The sequence below is a fragment of the Tamandua tetradactyla genome, chromosome 10 (genome assembly GCF_023851605.1).
Source record: "Tamandua tetradactyla isolate mTamTet1 chromosome 10, mTamTet1.pri, whole genome shotgun sequence".
NCBI classification, from domain to species: Eukaryota; Metazoa; Chordata; class Mammalia; order Pilosa; family Myrmecophagidae; genus Tamandua; species Tamandua tetradactyla.
Window position 1 is genome coordinate 33,892,995 of NC_135336.1, and position 22,511 is coordinate 33,915,505.

At 36.7% G+C, this 22,511-nt stretch overlaps 1 protein-coding gene and 1 long non-coding RNA gene across 8 annotated transcripts in view; one reads left to right on the forward strand and one right to left on the reverse strand.

Annotated features, from left to right (window-relative positions):
* The window catches only part of LOC143648404 (uncharacterized), a 37,538-nt gene extending 22,458 nt beyond the window's left edge, over positions 1-15,080 (reverse strand). For all 5 annotated transcript variants that reach the window (XR_013158533.1, XR_013158531.1, XR_013158532.1 and 2 more), the window contains exons 1-2: positions 14,976-15,080; positions 11,087-11,194 (exon numbers count right to left, since the gene is read on the reverse strand). This is a non-coding gene — a long non-coding RNA (uncharacterized LOC143648404). The remainder of the gene's footprint in view (positions 1-11,086; positions 11,195-14,975) is intronic.
* Positions 1-15,896, forward strand: part of CD200R1 (CD200 receptor 1) — a 74,724-nt gene extending 58,828 nt beyond the window's left edge. For 2 of the 3 annotated variants that reach the window (XM_077118383.1, XM_077118384.1), the window contains 6 exons: positions 7,528-7,593; positions 9,256-9,573; positions 9,688-9,936; positions 12,840-12,942; positions 13,519-13,561; positions 14,857-15,896. In XM_077118383.1, coding sequence (XP_076974498.1) covers positions 7,528-7,593; positions 9,256-9,573; positions 9,688-9,936; positions 12,840-12,942; positions 13,519-13,561; positions 14,857-14,979 — 902 coding nt within the window. In that variant the 3' untranslated portion in view covers positions 14,980-15,896. Of the gene's footprint in view, positions 1-7,527; positions 7,594-9,255; positions 9,574-9,687; positions 9,937-12,839; positions 12,943-13,518; positions 13,562-14,845 lie in introns of all 3 variants that reach the window. The other variant, XM_077118385.1, reaches the window with a different exon arrangement.
* The last annotated feature ends 6,615 nt before the right edge of the window (positions 15,897-22,511 follow it).

A 22,511-nucleotide genomic window follows, 5' to 3' on the forward strand; every position in this document is an offset into this window, starting at 1 on the left:
GTCATATATATATGTATGACTGCAATATATGTATGTATGTATATATGTATATATGTATACATGCAATATATGTATATATGTATGACTGCAATGAATATGAACATATATGACTATATATATTTCACTATATATATATATTTCACTATACATATAGTGAAAGAGTTAAATTAGACCTCTGATGGTAACAGAGTAAAACTATAATCTTTCTACACTTAAAAGAAAATTCAGTTTCATACAAATAATTTAAAGAAAGAAATAACAGAACCTTGGTCAGAGGCTTTAATTGTTTCTTGAACTACTTCTTTGTAAAGCTTCAGGCAAGACTGAGCAAGAGGGGTATTTCTGGTTTCAATGAAGCTGTGACACATGATGTGAAATAGGCATTCTATTGCAACTAGCTGCCAATCAAGATAATTAAGTAAATGGCTCATATATTAACAATTAACTAAGTTTTAAAACCTTAGCCAATATTTTTAAAAAATTGTGAGCAAAAACATGGTTTACTTTTTATACTTCTAAAAACAATAATTTTTTATCATTTAAGAATGTATGATGAGTTTTTTGTGGTGAGTTTTTTCTTTTGTATGAGAAAAACACTGGTGAGTTTTTTCTTTTGTATGAGAAGTTGTAGGGATGATTTATTGATTTAGCTTCTTAGAATATTCTTTGGAAGCAGGTGGATTTGGCTTGATTGTAGGAGAATTTGGTGTCTGGTTTGACAGGCAGGTTTCTCCATGGGTATCCACTCACTGGAAAACCTTCATTAAGCTGAAAATTAGCTCCACTTTTCTCACAGGGAAATCACTGACACTGAAAATGCTCAATAACTTCATTCCAATCAATTATGAACAGACACTTAATGCAAGACCAATTCTTCTAACAGCATCTTACAGTATTGGGAAATTGACTTAATATCTGATAAGAATTCATGAGGTGTGAATCACCAGCCTTTCCTGATAGACTTATCCAGGCAGCAACTTAACAGTTTAGGCCACGAAACTGTGCCACTAAAAGTAGCAAATTCTGTAGGACATATGAAATAAAATCCAGAGGAAAGAATAAAAGTCTCTAAATATCCCTTTAAAGTTTTCAAGGCTGAATTCTTTGAACGTTCCATTGACAACAGCTGTGCCTTTGAAAGAGGGCGCACCATAGGTGACAGAACGTGTGAAGAGCTGGTGCTGGAGCAGAGCTCCGTCTAAGTGAAATCTGAGAATATTGTATGTTGTGAGCGCTTCCTTCCAGAAGCAGCAGGCTGAAGGGTTACCTAGGCAGAAATGCCCCCACACGAAGTGCTTCTGTGTTGGAGTCACCTCTGTCCATCAAGGCTGCTGTCTTCTCAGCACCAGACCTCTCCCCTGGCTGGGAGCAGGGCAGGGCTCACTGTCATTTGCTTATTCATCAGACTCCCCTTGGTGCCCTCACTGCTTGCCACAGTTCACTTAAAATGGGGGAAGGAGGAAGGAAGGAAGCAAGGGAGGGAGGGCGAGAGAGTGAGACAGAGAGTGGAAGGGAGGGAAGAAATGGTGCTTCAATAGGAAATTTCTTTCATTTGAGGGACAAATTGGAGTTGTCAGTAAAGGCTTATTTTTTAAAAAAGAAAGGTATGTGGAAGAAAATAGAATACCTAAAGGAAGTTTGATGTTTTTGTTTTTAAGTGGGGTAAATAAACTAAATTAGAACAGAAGAACATTATACATTAAATTAAAAGTCAGCAAACTATGGCCTAGGGCACAATGGACCAGCTGCAAGTTTTTGTAAAAATGTTTTATAAAGAACTGTGCTTATTTGTTAATGTATATTCTATAGCTAATTTCATGTTACAACGACAGTGCTGATATGATACCAGGTACTGTGTGAACTACAAAGCCTAACATATTTCCTATCTGGCCTTATGAAAAAAGTTTTTTTTTAAATTAATTTTTAAATAAAAAAATACATTACAGGAAAGAAACACAAATATTCTTAACATATGATCATTCCATTCTACATATATAATCAGTAATTCACAATATCATCACACAGTTGCATATTCATCATCATGATCATTTCTTAGAACATATGCATCAATTCAGAAAAAGAAATAAAAAGACAACAGAAAAATAAAACGAAAACAGGAAAAAAAATTATACATACCATACTCCTCACTCCTCCCTTTCATCAATCACTAGCATTTCAAGCTAAATTTATTTTAACATTTGTTACCTCTATTATTTATTTTTATTCCATATGTTCTACTCATCTGTTGACAAGGTAGATAAAAGGAGCATCAGACACAAGGTTTTCACAATCACACGGTCACATTGTGAAAACTATATCATTATACAATCATCCTCAAGAAACATGGCTACTGGAACACAGCTCTACATTTTCAGGCAGTTCTCTCCAGCCTCTCCATTACATCTTGGATAATAAGGTGATATCTACTTAATGCATAAGAATAACCTCCAGGATAACCTCTCGACTCTGTTTGGAATCTCTCAGCCATTGACACTTTGTCTCATTTCACTTTTCCCCCTTTGGTTGAGAAGGTTTTCTCAATCCCTTGATGCTGGATATCAGCTCATTCTAGAGTTTTTCTCAATCCCTTGATGCTGAGTCTCAGCTCATTCTAGGACTTCTGTCCCACGTTGCCAGGAAGGTCTACACCCCTGGGAGTTATGTCCCATGTAGACAGGGGTAGGGTGGTGAGTTTGCTTGCTGTGTTGGCTGGAAAGAGAGGCCACATCTGAGTAGCAAAAGAGGTTCTCTTGGGGGTGACACTTAGGCCTAATTTTAAGTAGGCTTGACCTATCCTTTTTGGGGTTAAGTTTCATATGAACAAACCCCAAGACTGGAGGCTCAGGCCTCTCCACACTGCTTGTGAGAATATCAAGAATTCAACTTGGGGAGGTTGAATTTTCCCCCATTCTCACCATTCCCTGAAGGGGACTTTGTAAATACTTTCACCCTCACTGATCAAATCACTCTGGGATTCATTGGGGCATCACTCTGGACAAACCAACAAAATCTCATGTCCTACCCAAGGTTCCATGCACTCATGTTCAATCAGCTATCTACATAAGTTATATTAGGAAATGCACTAGTCAAAATATAATTTTCATACGAAATAAACATTTTTTGCTTTAGTCTCACACATAAGTTGAAATTTTAAAATATTGCCATCTATTTTCAGCACCCTGCAGTAATGACATTCCTTTGTTCCTCCTCATGCAAAAACATTTTTTAAATTTGTACATTTAGTCACTATCATTATACACTCTAAGCATTCCTAGATTATACCATCTCAATCTTCATCATCTATTTTTCTTTGTGATTTCATTTATGCCCCCAGTCTACCTCCCCCTACCACTCTCACACTCATCCTCACTCAGTGTTTTAACATAATTGTATTACAGTTAGGTAGTATTGTGCTATCCATTTCTGAGTTTTTATATTCAGTCCTGTTGCACAATCTGTATCCCTTCAGCTCCAATTACCCAATATCTTACCCTATTTCTATCTCCTGATGGTCTGTGTTACCAAGGAAATATTCCAAGTTTATTCACTAATGTCAGTTCATATTAGTGAGACCATACAGTATTTGTCCTTTTGTTTTTGGCTAATATCACTCAGCATAATGTCCTTAAGGTCCATCCATGTTGTTACATACTTCATAACTTTATTCTGTCTTACAGCTGCATAATATTCCATCGTATATATATGCCACAGTTTGTTTAGCCACCCATCTGTTGATGGACATTTTGACTTTTTCCATCTCTTGGTAATTGTAAATAATGCTGCTATAAACATTGGTGTGCAAATGTCTGTTTGTGTCCTTGCCCTCATGTCCTATGAATAGAGACAGCATATAGATGGGTCCTGTTTTTTAATCCATTCTGCCAGTCTATGTCTTTTGATTGGGGAGTTTAATTCATTAACATTTAGTGTTATTACTGCATGGGTAGTACTTTCTTCTACCATTTTGCCTTTTGTATTTTATATGTTCTACCTGATTTTCCTTCTTTTTACCTTTACTCATAGTCTTCCTTTCTACACTCTTCTCCACACCTCTCTCTTCTGTCTTTTCATATGTTTCTAGTGCTCCCTTTAGTATTTCTTGCAGAGCTGGTCTCTTGGTCACAAATTCTCTCAGTGATTTTTTTGTCTGAAAATGTTTAAATTTCTCCCTCATTTTTGAAGGACAATTTTGCTGGATATAGAATTCTTGGTTGGCAGTTTTTCTCTTTTAGTAATTTAAATATATTATCCCACTGTCTCCTCGCCTCCATGGTTTCTGCTGAGAGATCTGCACATAGTCTTATTGGGCTTCCCTTGTATGTGATGGATTGCTTTTCTCTTGCTGCTTTCAAGATTCTCTCTTTCTCTTTGACCTCTGACATTCTGATTAGTAAATGTCTTGGAGTATGTCTATTTGGATCTATTCTGTTTGGGGTATGCTGTACTTCTTGGATCTTTAATTTTAAGTCTTTCATAAGAGTTGGGAAATTTTCAGTGATCATTTCCTCCATTAGTTTTTCTCCTCTTTTTTCCTTCTATTCTCCTTCTGGGACACCCACAACATGTATATTCATGCACTTCATATTATCATTCAATTCCCTGAGCCCCTGCTCATATTTTTCCAGTTTTTCCCCCATATTTTCTTTTTCTTGTCGGATTTCAGATGTTCCATCCTCCAGTTCACTAACCCTATGTTCTGCCTCTCAAAATCTACCATTGTAGGTTTCCATTGTTTTCTTTCGCCTCTTCTACTGTACCTTTCACTCCCATAAGTTCTGTGATTTGTTTTTTCAGACTTTTGATTTCTTCTTTTTGTTTATTCCTTGCCTTCTTTATATCCTCCCTCAATTCATTGATTTGGCTTTTGATGAGGTTTTCCATGTCTATATATTCAGAATTAATTGTTTCAGCTCCTGTATCTCATTTGAATTGTTGGTTTGTTCCTTTGACTGGGCCATATCTTCAATTTTCCTAGTGTGATTTGTTATTTTTTGCTGGTGCCTAGGCATTTAATTACCTTAATTAGTTTATTCTGGAGATTGCTTGCACTTCTTTTACCTAGTTTGACATTCAGTTCAGCTTTTTCTGGACATCTAGCTTAGGTTTTGTTTAACAGAGGAGAATTTTTCAGTTCTTGATTTCTTGTTTCTTGCCCTGCCTCTATGGTGCCTTTTTCCCTCCACCCTCAGGAGGGTCTACTTAGGTATTATAGACCCCAGCTAGATTTTCCCACACCAAACTGGCCTCCTATCAGAAGGAAAGGGTCACCTGTGTCGGTTTTCCCTGAGGGTGAGACCTAGCAGGTTGAAAGACTTTCCTGTGAAGTCTCTGGGCTCTGTTTTTCTTATCCTGCCCAGTATGTGGTGCTTTTCTGCCTGCAGGTCCCACCAGCATAAGATGATGTGGTACCTTTAACTTTGGCAGACTCTCCCTGTTGGGGGCATGGTAGAGACAGAGGGGAGGTTGTAGGCTGATTTTAATGGCTTCAAATTACCAAGCCCTGGTGTCCGAATTCCTTGAAGGAGGGATTCCACCTGAGTTGGGCTTCACCCCTCCCCTAGGGAAGGCACAGGCTCCAGACAAGCCCTCAAACTAGCTTGTTTCTGCCTATGCCTGGGGCAGTTGCAGCCTGAGAAGTCCTGCCACTGTATCCAAAGGCAGTCAAGCCTTTGTAGAAACACAGCCACAAAAACCTCTGTTTCCTTTTTTTTTTTTTTTTTTCTTTTTCCAGTCAGCCCTCTCCCTTGGCACTGGGGCAAAAATGAGCGACCTCCGTTTTGACCAGGTTTGCCTGTGCTGGGGGCCTATTTTTAATAGTCAGAATTTGTTAATTAATTCCACAATTGGCATTTGGTTGGGCTCAGCCCCTGCTGGTGGTAAAGTCTCTTTCCTTTCACCTCTGGGAACAGCCTGTGGGGGAGGGGTGCTGGCCACCGCGGCTTGGGGAACTCAACGTTCTGGGGGGGCTCGCAGCCAGTCCAGCTGGTCCAGACTGGGGTACGCTGTGTGTCCGGTCACTGATGTGGCCCCAGGAGTTGTTCTGTACTGTTTCTCGTTATTTAGTAGTTGTTCTGGAGGAAGAACTAAAACACGAACATTGCTAAGCTGCCATCTTGGCCCAGAAGTCCTTATGGAAAAAGTTTGCTGACCCCTACTTTATTTCTTTTAGTGCTCCTATTCCATTTTATTTACATGCATTATTCACAATAAAACATTTTGTTTTCTTTTTGATACTCCCAAACTGAAATGACAATCATATCACCAAAAACAATAGCCACATCCTAAATTTTTTCACATAACAAACACCCACGTCTTGACTAGTGATAAATTCTGTGATGGAAGACTCTGACCCAGACCTCTGAGATATAGGATGTGGCTGGACGGGAGAGGTCTGAAAGGGCTAGGGAATAGTTTGTACTGTGGAGCCCTTTAGATATCTAAGACATAGCTTCATCTCAGTAAGTCCTCTGAAGACAGCTCTGACTTCTTATTGGTCTCTGGGGTGATTTTTGAACCCAGTCTTGAGCTAAAGGCAATCATTAGACTGTCAGACTTTGGCTTCCCTTTAGCTTAAACCAATAATATCCAGCTGCCTAGAAAAACCAAATTATTTCAGCAGCCTTGTTTGCTGCTAATTTCCAAGAACTTCATTGAATTTCCTTATGTTTTTTAATATCAGTACAAAAATAGAATGGGGAATAAGAAATATATTTTTATAACCAGAAGGCTTATAAATATAATTAGGAATAAATTATGATAGAAAACTTATTTATTGGTAATTTCATAAATCCGGAGGAAGAAGTTTGTTGTATAATAAGTAGTTCTTTTCTATAAAAGAAATTAATTTCAAAACTGCCGTTTTTTTTGGAAACCAAGTTTGAAGACAAATAGGTATATTTTGATTGTAGAAAACTCTATAGAACTCAAGGGAAGGAATGCAGGTAGTTCTTGGAAACTGTAGAACTGGACATTTGAAATAGGTGTTGACACTCATCTCTGCTCCACTTTCTACTTCTACTTCATTCTGCCTTTCTCCTCACAAGGTAGGAAAAATGGGGGAAGATGAGGGCTAGACGGATTTCTCAGTTCCAGTTCCAAAATTCTTGAGACAGGGATCTAGTTTGTCCAACTGGGTGAGGTGCCCACCAGTGGACCAAGTGATTTTAGTTAGTGGGTATCATCTGGAGAAGACTATAATGGACCCAACTCATGTGAGGTGAACACCCTGGACCAATCCATTATGGTTGAGAAAGGGATGGAGGCAGGGTTACCTTGTACAAAACAGTTGACCAAACAAGGGGTCTATTAAATAGGAAATTATTGATTAATCATTTACAAATGTAATTTTCAACATGTTTCCCCCCAATGATGGCTTAACCTCTAATTTCTATTTTGCAAGGGCTTTGTGTAATTATAATTATAGTTAACTGACTATCACATTGAATAAGTCTTTATGGAGAAACGTGTTTTTGCTCCATTTAAGTACGTAGAATTGGTTTCCTTTACTCTTCTCTAAATATTTTCTAGACTCAGCAGTTGATTCATTTGTGGTTGGAAAGCAGATACAGAACAATTCAACACTTCCCTCCGAAGGTAAGCTAATGTCCATCACTGAGGGAATGGAGTTTTGAACTTTCTGAAAAACATTAACTGGTAGCCTGGCCTGAGGGCCAGCCTTATAGCCAACTGAAGAATATGGCAAGCTGAGTGCTGTGGTGTGAGGGATTCCAAATGACCCAACCTATATCTGCTCCCCAGATAAGTCATGTTCTTTCTTGCCTTATGTCTTTGCCAAAATGCAGGTTCCCTCTGCAAGGAGATGACACTGGAGTGGTAGGAAGAACCTTGGTATACCTGTCTTTCAGCTCTGCCTTGAAATTTTACCTTTTCCTTTACATGATCTCTATTTAGTAGTGAATTGTAAGGTCTCGGGTATCACAAAGGAGGCAGGTGACACCAAAACATGAGAGGAAATATATTAAATGCCAAGTTGAGCAAAACAAATTTCATCTGTATAAAATCTGCCCCCCCCAACTCTCCCCAGAGTTGGTTTTTATCATGCTAAAGTGATGCAATAACTGGCACTCACCTTGGTTACACATGAGGTATGACAGATAGTTAAACTAACCGTTTCTCAGTAAACCCTTACAATGTTGTAGAACACATTATGGCAGCATGGGAAGGTGTGATCTGTGTTGGAAGGTGCTTGTAGGTTGTATGGCTTAATTTTTATTTCAAAAGATGGACAAAATAGGTCAACTGCGATATTTAATCCTGACAATTAAATTGAATATATCGAAACGCCTATGGGCAAAATTCACAATTGAAGTGTCTGGAAGTTTACATGTAACTGAGTAAAACAGAAAGGAAACTCATCCAAAGGCCACATTCAATATCACAAATATGCAATAAAATGCTCCTTATGGAAAGCTTCCAAAGCAAAACAACTCTTCTTTTTCATTGTTCTATATTTATATACTATACTATTTTTTTCACTAGTAATAAATATTTCTAATCCTCTTACCCTAGGTATCACCAGTTTTATGGGATGACTCACTGATGAAATTACAGACTTTTAGAGATCAGTTCATTTCACTGACTTTGTGATTCTCCCAATAAAAAAAAAAAATTAAACTTAAAATTTCCAACTTGCTCAATTTCAATACTTGGTTATTTTTAATGAAAGTACTGTATTATTTGCACATTTATATTTGTCTGAAGTGCCATCCTTAGAAATGGGATGTGAGGATTTATGTGATATTTTCTCACTCCTCAAAACTTAGGCAAAAACAACCACATTATATAATCATTCCATTTCATTTCTGGAAAGCATGAGTTGTATGATAAATCTAATGGTCTCTATGACCAAAGCATAAAATTTAGAACATTATCTTTTGTCTTTTAAGTTAGAATTTTCTCATTTCATTCTAAGGAAGTCAAAACTCCTGAATGGATTTCAAGTGACCTTTTCTTTAATTGGTCACACATATAACAGATACTGTTTACCTAATACTACGTAAGAGGAGAAAAGTGGTTCATTTCTGAATTGGGTTTAATACATAATATACATTTTGTGAATGTTTAAATTCTCACCTGAGGCTAATATTTCTGGCGTAACACCACGAGAGAAGCAATGTCCTACTGCAATTTCATGCAGTATGCTATTGATAATTATAATGCATGGAGCCCTTTATCAATCTTTTTCTTTTCTCTTCTTTCCTCTTTTGAAAAATTATTCTCTATGTGTGTATCCAGCTAACTTTTCACAGTCTGTACTGTTAAATACAAAGGCTGTGCTCGATTGCCCTCCTGTTGCATATACAGCTCTGATATTAATAACATGGAAAATAATGATTGGAGACAAGACTCTCTGCACCAGAGCTTACAGAAAAGATGAAAATCTGACCAAAGAAACCAACTGTACTGATGAGAAAATAAGCTGGGCCTCCAGACCTGACCAGAATCCTAACCTGCAGATTTATCCAGTGACTCTCGATCATGACGGATATTATGTGTGTCAGTTGGCAATACCTGATGGAAATTTCCACCGAGGCTATCACCTCCAAGTGCTGGGTAAGGAGAACCTGTATTGAATCATTTCTGTTAACCAGCTTCAGAGATTGAAACAAATGTGTCTCCATGCATTCTTATGCTAAGATTGCAGTATTTTCCTTTTCATTTCTGCAGTGCCCCCTGAGGTGACCCTGTTTCTAAGTGAGAATAGAACTGCAGTTTGCAAGGCAGATGCAGGGAAGCCAGCTGCACAGATCTCCTGGTCTCCAGAGGGAGAATGTGTCCTTAAGAAAAAATCTTTGGGCAATGGCACAGAGACTGTCCTGAGTACCTGCCACTGGAGGGACAGCAACGTGTCTACCGTGACCTGCTCTGTCTCCCATGTGACTGGCAACAAGAATCTGACCTTAGAACTGCTTCCGGGTTAGTCCCTTTTCCAATTTTCTGTTTGATATTTTCATTATTTCAGAGGAGTTAAGAAGAAAAAAAGAGCTTGTCGAGAAACTTTACTTTCATTCAACGATGTTTTCTACAAAACCCCTTTTAATTTTTCTCCCCTTTCCAACATAAAGACATATGTCTAAAATAATATAACAGAAGTTTGCTGTGAAAGACCATATTTCAGAATGGGGTGTAGTCTATTTTAATGTTCACTAGAGTAAATTGGCTAATGGGAAGCTACACTCTCTGTGGCTGGGACGTGTCAACAAGTTAGTTTCAAAAGGGTGAAAAGGTGGCAAATGAATTTTTTAAATTTGGGATTCCTTATATAACTAAGATCTTTTCTCTGAGGCTATTCAGGCTCTGCAGAAAATAACTCCCTTGTCCTTGGCTTGGAGGGATAGGCCTGACTGTCTGTTCTGTTAGCAGGAAGGGAGAAGGGAGCGTATGCGTGTGCAGGAGTACACGTGTGTCTCCCGGTTCAGAACTCCACTTTGCCTTGTATCCCTCTCTTTGGTCTATACTACATTTCCACCCTCCAGCATGTCTGGATCCTTGACCCTGCAGTTTCCAATTTATCTTCTCTAGCCTGAACTTCCTGTTTTCTGCTGGTTGGAGAAGGAAGGCATAGTTATCTGGTACACAGGGTGGGGTAGGAATCTTGGCAATCTCTACATAAACTTTCAAACTATAGGCTCACACTTTGCCTGCCACATACCCCTTCCCCTCTATACTCTAGGTAATTCCTGAAGTGCTGTGGATACTAAGGTTTTATCTGTTACACTCTGTAAATCATTTGCCATTTTTCACCTAAAATCATGTTGAAATCTCTCATTTGCTTTTGTCTTCACCACTGTTCTCTTTGTCCTCTCAGGTCAACACTTTTAAAATTTCTCTATCCATTTAGTAAGTTTTATGAAGGGAGATAAGAAAAAAATATCTATTCCTTTAATAGATAATTGTAAGAAACGTTTTTTTTTAAAAAAAGAGTTTAGCAATGTGTACTGAGAAGAGTAATTGTGGCTTGGTTAAGTGTGAAATCAGCCCATCAGCATTACAGTATGATGAAATATTTATAGAATCTTAGAATTGGACTAGTACAGTCAAAATTCCTACCTCGTGCAGGACTCACCTTGATGTCACCTTTGCAAAGTAGATTTTCAGCCTCTGTTATTGTACTTTCCCAATGAAAGGGAGTCATCAATATAGGAGTGGGTTCAAAACAATGCTGTTTTTTCAGCTGTAAAAGAAGTTTTGTGTATTCAATAAAATTCAAATAAAATACATAGAAATTCAATATTTAAAGACATAAAAAACAAAGCTAATAAAGGAAGCTGAAGGGACTGGATGCCAGCTTGCTCAGTCTCCATTTTACCTCCTCCTGCTGTCCCTGAGCCACACTCACTGAACACAAAGAGCACAGTGGTAAAAGTACTGCCTGTCAGAGCTGGTGACTCCTTTGTTGACTAGTCCTCTTGTCAGACGAGATTTACACTGTTGCCAGCCGTTACTAAGCATTTTAAAATTTCTGCCATGCATTTACTTTAGTTGCTTCCATGCCCTGGTAGAAAGGTGACTTCAGAATTGGGGTTATTTTTCCAAATACCTTTTGTTACAATACCTTTTTTTTTTTTAATTATTTAAAAAAAAATACCATAAAACACCAAACAAACGCAAACATTCATAACTTTTGATCATTCCAGTCTATGTATATAATCAGTAATTCACAATATCAACACATAGTTGCATATTCATCATCATGATCATTTCTTAGAACATTTGCATCTATTTAGAAAAAGAAATAAAAAGAAAACAGAAAAAAATTCATACATAACATACCCCCTCCCCCTCCCCCTCATCTATCACCAGCATTTCAATCTAAATTTATTTTAACATTTGTTCCCCCTATTATTCATTTTTATTCCATATGTTTTACTCATCTGCTGACAAGGCAGACAAAAGGAGCATCAGACACAAGGTTTTCACAATCACACAGTCACATTGTGAAAGCTGTATCATTTATACAATCATCTTCAAGAAACATGGTCACTGGAACATAGCTCCACATTTTCAGGCAGTTCCCTACAGCCTCTCTACTACATCTTCACTAACAAGGTGATATCCATTTAATGCATAAGAATAACCTCCAGGATAACCCCTTGACTCTGTTTGGAATCTCTCAGCCATTGACACTTTATTTTGTCTCATTTCACTCTTCCCCTTTTGGTCGAGAAGATTTTCTCAATCCCCTGATGCTGAGTCTCAGCTCATCCTAGGGGTTTCTTAATCCCTTGATGCTGAGTCTCAGCTCATTCTAGGATTTCTGTCCCATGTTGCCAGGAAGGTCCATACCCCTGGGAGTCATGTCCCATGTAGACAGGGGGAGGGCAGTGAGTTTGCTTGTTGTGTTGACTGGAGAGAGAGGCCACATCTGAGCAACAAAAGAGGTTCTTTTGGGGGTGACTCTTAGGCCTAATTTTAAGTAGGCTTGAACTACCCTTTTTGGGATTAAGTTTCTGATGAACAAACCCCAAGATTGGGGGCTCAGCCTATAGCTTTGGTTGTCCGCACTGCTTGTTACCATACTCTTTTAATTTATGAATGTTGGAAATGAGAAACACTCTGCTATTACTACAATATAGAGTGTAAATTTCATGTCTCTCCTTTAAAGATTCACCATTCGTGAATCCTAATCTTTAGGATTGACAAAATTCTGGCATAAGATGTTTTGCTGGAAACTCTGGGGTCTGAATTGATAAAACAAGTTCTATAAAAATTTCTAGAACTATTAACAGGACAGAAGTGTTTACAATAAAATCCTAGAAGTGAATTTCATATATTGTGATACAATCATTGTAATGTGTATTTTGTGTCTATTTTTACAGGTGTCAACACATCAGCAAACCCAATTATTCGATTTTTACCTCTTCTTATTATTACATTAGTCATCATAGGATCCATTTATTTTTTGAAAATCCATGGCTGCAGGTATTAACTAATGAATATATTTTCCTGATATGTTCTATTGGTACTAGATATAAGTCAGAAATGTGGAATTGACTGGGCAAAATTAGGTATTAATTTATTATTCTCCCAGACCAGAATCAAGAAGAATGTCCTGAGGGAGTCAGACTAGGATTACTTTGAATGAAGTAAGGGATTTTGCAAGTTTCCTGAGCTATTATAGGCATGCAGTCACGGTGAATTAGGCCATATTAAGGCAGATTCTTGGGAGAGATGGTATCTGTTAATCTTCTATTTGGGGGAACAATGACCAAAAATCCTTTCATGTGCCAAAGAGGAAGTGTCACATATCCTATAAACATCAAGCTTCTGTTGTATAATTTCACCCCTTTTTCTAAAATCCAGAATTATCTTATTTGGGGTATGTATGTGCTAACTATAAGCAACATTCCTCACCCTTTTCTGGTAGTTCATTTTTTAATTTATTATGGCTTCTGCCAGAATGATACACAATTGTCAATTGTATAATTTATTTTTCAATTTTCAACCTAAAGCATGAAGTTTCCTGCATTCACTCCAGTTTATTTTTTATTTTTATAGAAAATGTAAATCGAAAAAATCAGAAACTACTTCAGTTGCTGAGGTAAGATAAAAAAAAGTATTTGCACACTTTTAAGCCCACATTGAAACTCTAGAAACATAATTTGTAATTTGCATCAATATTAATGTTTTAATTAAAAAGTAAAATGTTTGATTTTACACTGCTTATTCAGCTTCACAGTAGTGTATGAAGTTACTGAAATAAGTATTTCACTCAGTTTTCAGTTGTACTTATTTCATTTATTATCTACCAATAAGCACCCCATCAAAATTCACATTTTCATTTCATGAACTGCAGCCTACAGAACACATAATGTTTGCATTATTTGGACTGTAATCGTTGGAGAAAACAAATTGGTTTTCCTTCCCCATGAACCATCTCTAATTCTTGACTTCCCTTTTTAATTAGTGATATCATTATCATTTCCCTCTTTCCCAAGCATAAAATCTATCTTACATCTTAGTCTTTTATAACCAGGAGCTTACTAAATCTTATTTGACCCTTCTTTCGGTTTGCTAAAGCTGCCAGAATGCAATATACCAGAAGTGGGTTGGCTTTTACAATGGGGATTTATTAGCTTAAGTTTATAGTTCTAAGGCCATGAAAATGTGCAAATTAAGGCATCAATAAGCTGATACCTTCTCTGAAGAAAGACCACCAGCATTTGCGACACCTCTGTCACACGGGAAGGCACATGGCGTGCATCTGTTGGTCTTTCTCTCTCAGGCTTTGGTGCTTTCAGCTTCTGACTTCCGTGGCTTCCTTTCTCAGCTCCTCAAGGGCTTTTTCTCTCCAAACTTCTCTGGGTATTTCTCTCTGAGCTCTCTGTTGTTTTTGTTTTTCCTGTGTCCTTTATCCCCTCATAAAGGACTCCAGTAAAGTGATTAAGACTCACCTAGAATAGGATGGGTCGCATCTCAGTTGAAATAACTTAACCAAAAGGTCCCATCCATATCAGGTCTGCACCCACAGGAATGAATTAAAAGAATATGGCCTTTTCTGGGGATACCTAACAGCTTCAAATTACCATGTCCTTCTCCTTTGAAATGCTTCTTATATCACCTTATTCTTCTCCATTCTTACTTTTACCCAACTTTTATATTCTCCCACAGACTTATGTAACCAGCCAATATTAGAATGATGTCTTGCTTTTATGTTCGTGTAAGCCCAAAGGTTGTTAAAATTATTTGAACCCATGGAGGTGCTAATATTTCTTATACATTTATAAGCACTCTTGGTGGATTCTAAAACTATGGGTACGTGCTAAAAAAACACAGGGAGTTTCTGTAATAATTTGTGGCTTTTTGAATTGATTTTAAGTTTGAGTTCTCCCATAGGATGAAATGCAGCCCTATGCTAGCTACACAGAGAAGAGCAATCCACTCTATGATACCACAAAGAAGGTGAAGACAACTCAGGTGCTACAAAGTAAAGCTGCTGGAATGGATCTCCATACCTGATAATTATTGAAATCTAGCACCAGGACAAACGAACCATTCTATGACACAATTACTGCTTTGACTTTCTTAGAGTTCAAGAATGGAAGACTCTTTGAAATTAGAATTTTTCAAAGGTTCTAGAAGACAATGTATTTGCAGTCATATCCTTGTACAAATGGAATTTTGGAATCTTCACTGCACCAGCTTGTTCCCTGAAGAACTGATGCTATTACAAAGAAAGCACATGCTCATGATAAAATATTCAAATTGCACAGCACAATAAACAATGGAAACCAAGTTTTCTCAAGAAATAACTCTACAGAAGAAAGAATCAACAGTTTCTTTTATATCTTTCCAGAAAATGTCCGTGTACATGTGACATGTCTGTATTCCTATAGATATATGTGTGCATTTATATGTCTATTTACATACACATACCCTTGTCAAGACACAGATGGGAGTATAATGTATACACTGTTCTGTATTTATATAAGGCTAATAACATAATATGTCATAGAAATCTTTCTGTATCAACACAAGCAAAGCTGCTTCATTAATGGCTATATAGAATTCTTTTGTACGGCTATGCCATAATTTAATTAACCATATTCCTAGTGATTGAACATTTAGATTGTTTTAAGTTTTGTTTGTTTGTTTTGCTACTATAAACAATGCTGCATAGAATGTTTCTTATGGTTATATTTTTTTGTGTTTGTTTGAGTTAATCTGTACTGTAGTTTCCCTGAATGGAACTGCCAGGTTGAAGGGTTTGTGCATTTTATTGTTGATAGATATGTCAAATTCTATTAGTTATGTTCTGTCTAATAGGGTTTGAATGTGCCTTTACCTACAATTAAGATTTTATTAATGTTTTTTTAACAATCCTACTGATTTAAGAATCCTACTGATTCCCCCTTTTTATTCAACAGATTAGCTAATGCAATATAAGATTGTAATAAGAAATATACTATTTAATAAAACCTGGGTTTATATTTTTCTGTCTTGTTTGAGAGACAGAGAGCGAGCCAAAGACATCTGTGAAGATGCTAGCTTCTTCTTAATTCATTTTATCCCTATTGATATATTGATACATAACGCCTAATGATTTGTAGATGTGATTATTTGGAAATGTGTATTTTTATGATGTACATTTTATTGGTGTATATATATATATCAAATGACAAATATTTATTGATGGTGACATATCCCTCCCTTCCATCACCCTGTGGAGTAAAATATTGGGAATATGTATATAAATCATTTTACTATATTATAAAAAGTAAGTTGTGGTTTGTTTGCTCCATGGCAGGAAAAACATACTTTTTTCATCATGATAGAAATTAAGACAGAATTCTCTCATTAATCCATTGTTCCATCATATTCAGATATTTAGAGCTATTTTGTTTTATTAATATGCTTTACTCCCCCCTACATTTTACTTTGACTTGCCCCAAATCAATCCATTACATTTTAATGTATAAGTATTACCAAGAAAAATCACAATAGACATTATAATCCTGTTCCTTGACCTTTAATTAATTGTTCATCCATTCCTAATTAGGATTTTTGAGCTTCACAGTCAGGCTCAAGAATATCTATTTAAATATTACTGAAAATAAAAAACAAAACACATATGGTTTTACGTCTTAACTTGGTAATGTTAAAACAGCCGTATCAAATGACACCAGAATAAAGACTTCAAGATAGTTTAAAATGCTAAATTATATTGTATAGGAAATGAATGTTTTAAAATTTAGCATTGTCAGGGTGCTAAATTTGGTTGACTATCAGTTACATGGGGAAATAAAAAAAAAAAATTAGGAGTGCCCAAATCCACTTCTGACCCTCTGAATCAGAAAAGAAATTGGACAACATGTGCTGGTTAGGCCTTCTGGGAAGCAGAGGCTGAAATGAAGTTAAGGTTGATAAAGGTTAACTGGAGTAGAGAGGTTACACCTGTGAAAGATTAAAGGGTGAGGAAGTAGGATTGGGAAGGGAAAACCTCAAAACACAAGGTAAGATTGTGAAAGTCTTGTAAAACCAATTGGGGACTTGGAGCAAAAATTACTTATTAGGAGAGTCTCATTTGCAAAAATGGTAAGACACAGACACAGCTTAGTCAGTGGAGGCTGCCTGGAAAGAGCTGGAACTCAGCTCAGAAGCTGAAGTGGATCTGGAAGATGCTAACAGCTGGTGATCATTTGTGCTTCTAGCATGTGAATACCAAGTTATTTCTTAAAGGGAGGTCTGAACAGTGTACTTCCATGGGTGCCCCGTCCATCCTTTCTTTGGCTAGCAATTGTCTGGTATGTCATTGTCTCTTTATCTTCAATTTCTGTGACATTTTATTTTGGACGTACTTTTTATAAAGAAGCTATAGCTTTTTGCCTTTTTCTGTATTTTTTAAATTAATAAACTTTATTTTTTGTATGCTGTATGATGGGTGTTACATTTCATTCTTTTTCCATGTGACTACTCTGTTATTGCAGCAGCATTTGTTGATTTTTTGGGGGGCAGGGGGAAGTGCACAGGCCTTGTATCAAACCTGGGTCTCCCTTGCACCCCCAATAGACTTTTTTTTAGAGCAGTTTTAGGTTTATAGAAAAATTCAGCAAAATGTAGAGAGATTTAATCCCTTTCTTCACCATACAATTTCCCCTATTGTTAACATCTTGCATTGATGTGGTGCATTTATTACAATTTAAGAGTCAATATTGATCTATAATTATTAACTAAAGCCCATAGTTTACATTAGGGCTTATCATTTACATTCTATAGTTCTATGGGTTTTGACATTGAATAATGTCATCTTTTGACTATTGCAGTATCATACAGAGTGGTTTCACTGCCCTAAAAGTCCTATTCATCCCTTCTCCTCCCCCTGCTATCAAATTTTCGTTGTTTACTCTGGGATCAAATTACTGCCCTTTGTTTCCTGATGTCCAGTGTCATATATTTTCTCTGTTTTTTTTTTTTGGTGGTGGTGGGGGAGGCAGGGTAGAGAAATCTAGTCCATGTTACACTATCTTACTAGGAAGCAGATGAATATTTATGATATTTTTATTTTAGAAGCTTTTCCTAACAATATTAGGTATTAGTGTTTCACATATGTGTTTGGTTTTTATGCAAAATTTTTTTCCATTTCTTCCCTCACTGCTTCATGCCTAGCATAAAAATGCACACAGTCAACATTTGCTGGGATTTGCTGAAGTCATTTGAAATTTCAGTTTGAAAACCGAAATTTTATTGCCTTTAAAAATGTTAATCCTGTATTGTTTTATTGTTTCTTTAATAAGACACTTTAAGTTTTAAAGCCTCCTAATTATGATTTTTAAAAATTTAAGTTCTTTTTATTTTTTGAAACTATCCACACTCATGGGTAAATGGTCAACTTCAAGAGATATTTTAAAGTAAGAACCAAAAAGATTTGCTGATGGATTGAGAGCTGAGGAAAAGTAAAGAATCACAGAATAGGACTTCTACATTAGGTAATGGCAGACTAGTAAATTTAGACAAATCTTACTAAAGAAAACTAGAAAAGCTAGGCATCCTAGTAAAAAATATTTGCTTGAAGGAATCAGAGTGTTAGCAATAATGGCCAAGATCTAGAAAATGACAAAAACTAGTTTACTGAACCTGGCATATGAAAGAGCTTCTGCTGTGGTGATATTTGCTGGTCTAGAGGAGCTTCCTGAAAGGTTAAGCAGTGCTATTGACAGCCTCATAGGATAGGAAGGGTGAGAGAGAGGTAGTTGAAGTGCAGGGACTGCAAAGAGTGTGAGAGTGGAGGTCCTGGTACATCCTTTGAAGTGCAGCATCCTAGTCATAAGAACAATAAAACCACTCTTCACCTAGACTGCAGCCTAGCTTTGAGTCTTCTGGGTGATCTACAAAATCTGAATTCCTGAAATTGGATTAAGGTGATCTAAGATGGCTAATGTTCCAGATGCCTGACAAAAGGGCATGAAAGTCCCTGGAGGAAGATAAAATCATCTAGGATCTCAAATTTTATTATATGAATTAATAAACAAAATATAATGCCTGGGATGTGAAGAGAGCGAGAATAAGCAGAAACAGTAGATAATGGAATGTACCCAAGTCACTCCAAATATTGGAATAAGCAGATAAAGATTTTAAAATATTCTCTTTTATGTTCAAGATAAAAGATAAAATAAAACATTTTGACAGGGTTTTGGCTTGTTAGAGCTGCTGTAACAAAGTACCACAAACTGGATGACTTAAAAGAACAGAAATTTATTGTCTCAGTTCTGGAGGCTGGAAGTCTAAAATCAAGGAGTTGGCAAGGCTGCACTCCATCTGAAACCTGTAGGAGAGAGTCCTTCCTTGCCTCTTCTGGCTTTTGGAGTTTGCTGGCAATCCTTATTTCCTGAGTTGTAAATGCAGCTCTGTCTCTGTTTCCACATAACCTTCTTTCTTGTCTCCACCTCCACATGGAATTCTCCCATGTCCTTGCTGTGACTCCTCTCCCCTTCTTAAAAGGAAATACCAGTCATATTGGATTTGGACCCACCCTAATCTAGTTTGGCATCACCTTAACTAATGACATCTTCAAAGTCATTGGTAACAGGACTGGGGGTTAGAACTTGAATATGTATTCTTGGGGGACACAATTTAATCCATATTAGGCAGAGAACTGAAAACTATAAAAGTGACAGCAGATTTGCAAAGTAATCAAATAGATATTCTAGAAAAGAAAAAAGTATGGTAACCAAAGACTAAATGGTGGAACTGAAATTTGAGCTCTGGCAGTTCTACTTTAGAGGCCATAGTCTCAATAGCTATTCTTAAAATAAGAAAAAATATATACAGTTATGACATTCCTAAACTCTAACATTTAGTTCATTAGAATTCAGTTAACTTCAACTATTTGTATATTACAAATATTTCTGATTCTTCTTGACTATGTTAATCAGAACTTTTTTGAAGTTTACATGATACTTTTCTGTGATGGCTAGGTTCGTGTATCAACTTGGCAGGTAATGGTGCCCAGTGGTCTGGTCAGGTAAGCAGTGGCTTAACTGTTACTGCAAGGACATTTCATGGATTTAAGTTATCAGTCAGTTAAATGCTTCTATGGCTGATTACATCTATGATCAAGGGGAATGACTTCTGCAATGAGAGAACACAATCAGCTGCATTTAATCCAATCAGTTGGACCGATCCAGCTGGGTGGATTTAATCCAATCTTTTAAAGACTTAAGGAAGAGGTGGCAATTTCAACAGTTAGAAGAGAACTTTGATTTCTACTTCCGCCAGCCGGTTTATCCTGGGAAATTCATCGAAGACTTTCATTGCTGTTGCCAGCTTTTGGCCTACCCTATGGAATTTGGACCCGTGTACCCCCATAGTTGCATGAGACACTTATAAAATCTCATATTTAAAGATATCACCTGTTGGTTCTGTTTCCCTACAGAATCCTGACTAATACGCTGTCTCATCAGAATGTTTTGCCTTGATGTTAGTTTTTAGTCAAGGTGTATTACTGGGCTTTTGATTCATTTCTGAATTCTTAGGGGCTTCCTATTTGTCACTCATAGATGAAAATAATGTAATTACCTCTAAGTATGAAATGACTTAATGTAGAGATACTGCAAGTTTAATTTTCAACAAGATTTCTACCTCCTAAGTTTGTTTCTTGGGAATTAAAGTTTAAATAGTTGACTGAAATACTACTGTACTTAAGACCAGAACTAGAGTAAATTATTTTCCAATGTCTATTCACTTGCAGATACTCAGAGGTTCTACCTGATCCCCTTCAATAAAGGAATTGTTGCTGCAGTGTTGAGAGTGTTTCAGCAGTTCTGAGGTTAGCACCTTCATGGATTGCCCAAGGTCATGCTCTTTCCCAATGCTGACTAGATTCAAAGACTGATGTGATGATGCAGGAATATAAAGGCCTAACCATTTCGCCCCAGTACAGGACAACTCCCAATGGCCATTTAACTCCAAAACTCACCAAAGGGTTAGCTGGGGTGAATGCAGACTTGCCTTGCCATTTAACTTCTCTTTCTGCCCATGCTTGCTTCTGTCTTTTCCCTTCAACCAGTGATGATCTGAAGTTATACCTTAATAACCTTCTGTCACACTAAACTCCATTTCACAGTTTGCTTCCTGGGGTATCAAGCCTATGACTACTCATTTCAAATGTCCTGGAACAAGGCATAGTCTACCTTGTGTCATCAATTCATCAATCCATCTATCCATCCATCCATCCATCCATCCATCTATCTATCTATCTCTTTACACTAGTTGTCTTTATGAAGCACCCTGGAATCTCAGAAGAAGATTCATTATTATTTCCCATAATATTTCTTACATTTATAAAATCTATACTATCCTTTAGGCAGTCATTTTTTATGTTTAACTAGGAATGCAAGAGATGTACATTAAAAGCTAAATTTTTAGGCATGTTAGCATATTTTATGATAAAAATCTTGAAGTGAATTTGCTACATAAGTTTATGAAACCATTAGCATTGATATTATCAAATTATCTCTAGGGGGGAGTGGAGAGTGACCTTGAAGCAATTAGATGCTTAGAGAAGGACACAGGGTTGCTTGATTGTTTGATTGGTTCATTCATTCATTCCATTTATTCAGATAAACTGTGAAGTAGTAAGGGTGCTGAACTGGATGAAAGAATGAATAAATAGAGGAATAGATTTAAGAGGGGTTAGGAGTCTGGTAAATGTATTCAAGGCAAGTCAGAATGTAAAAATGTGGGAAGCTAAGGGAAGATTAACCAGCCACATAGCTAAGATATAGACTGATACATAGAATGAGATTCTTGGGCCTGTCTCAAAGAAATCAGCTGTATGATTTTGGACAATTTACTTAAACCCTCTGGCTTCAGATACATCAACTGTAAGATTGGGATCATGTTGAAATTTTCTTCATAGGGAGATTAAGAGGATTAAATTAGATGATATTTATGAAGTGCTTAGAAAACAGATAGGTGTAAGCTAAGGCCTTAATAAATGCTAATTACTATTGATGTGACCAATGAAGACTAGAATTTATGTTTAGCCATATATAAATAGTGGTTACTAATTTTTCTGCACCGTTTTTTCTCATTTATGATATTGCATTCATATTTTATTTCTAAGCATCTATTTCTAAAATTTTATTTTTGCATGGTTTTTAAATTATATTGAAAAAATGATGCACTGTGATGGGTGTGATACATGATAAAATGTTTTTCTAACTTTTTAAGTAGAATTACTATGTAGATGACATAGCAACAATCATATATTAGAAGTGAAAATTTTCATGATAAAAAATGTAATGGTAGGCTGTAAAAAATAGATTTATATACATTTTATAAGAATCTTTTAAGTTACTGATCAGTGTGTTTAATGATTGTGCATGGGGCAAGATCCGGGATTTCAGCTGATTCTTCAGAGCTTGGGCCAAGGACGATTGCAGAGAGGCAAATTGGAAAATATAATATGGCCATGTACTGGTTTGAAACAGTTGTGCACCCCAGAAAAACCATGTTCTTTAATCCTCATTCAATATTGTTTGGTGGGGTTT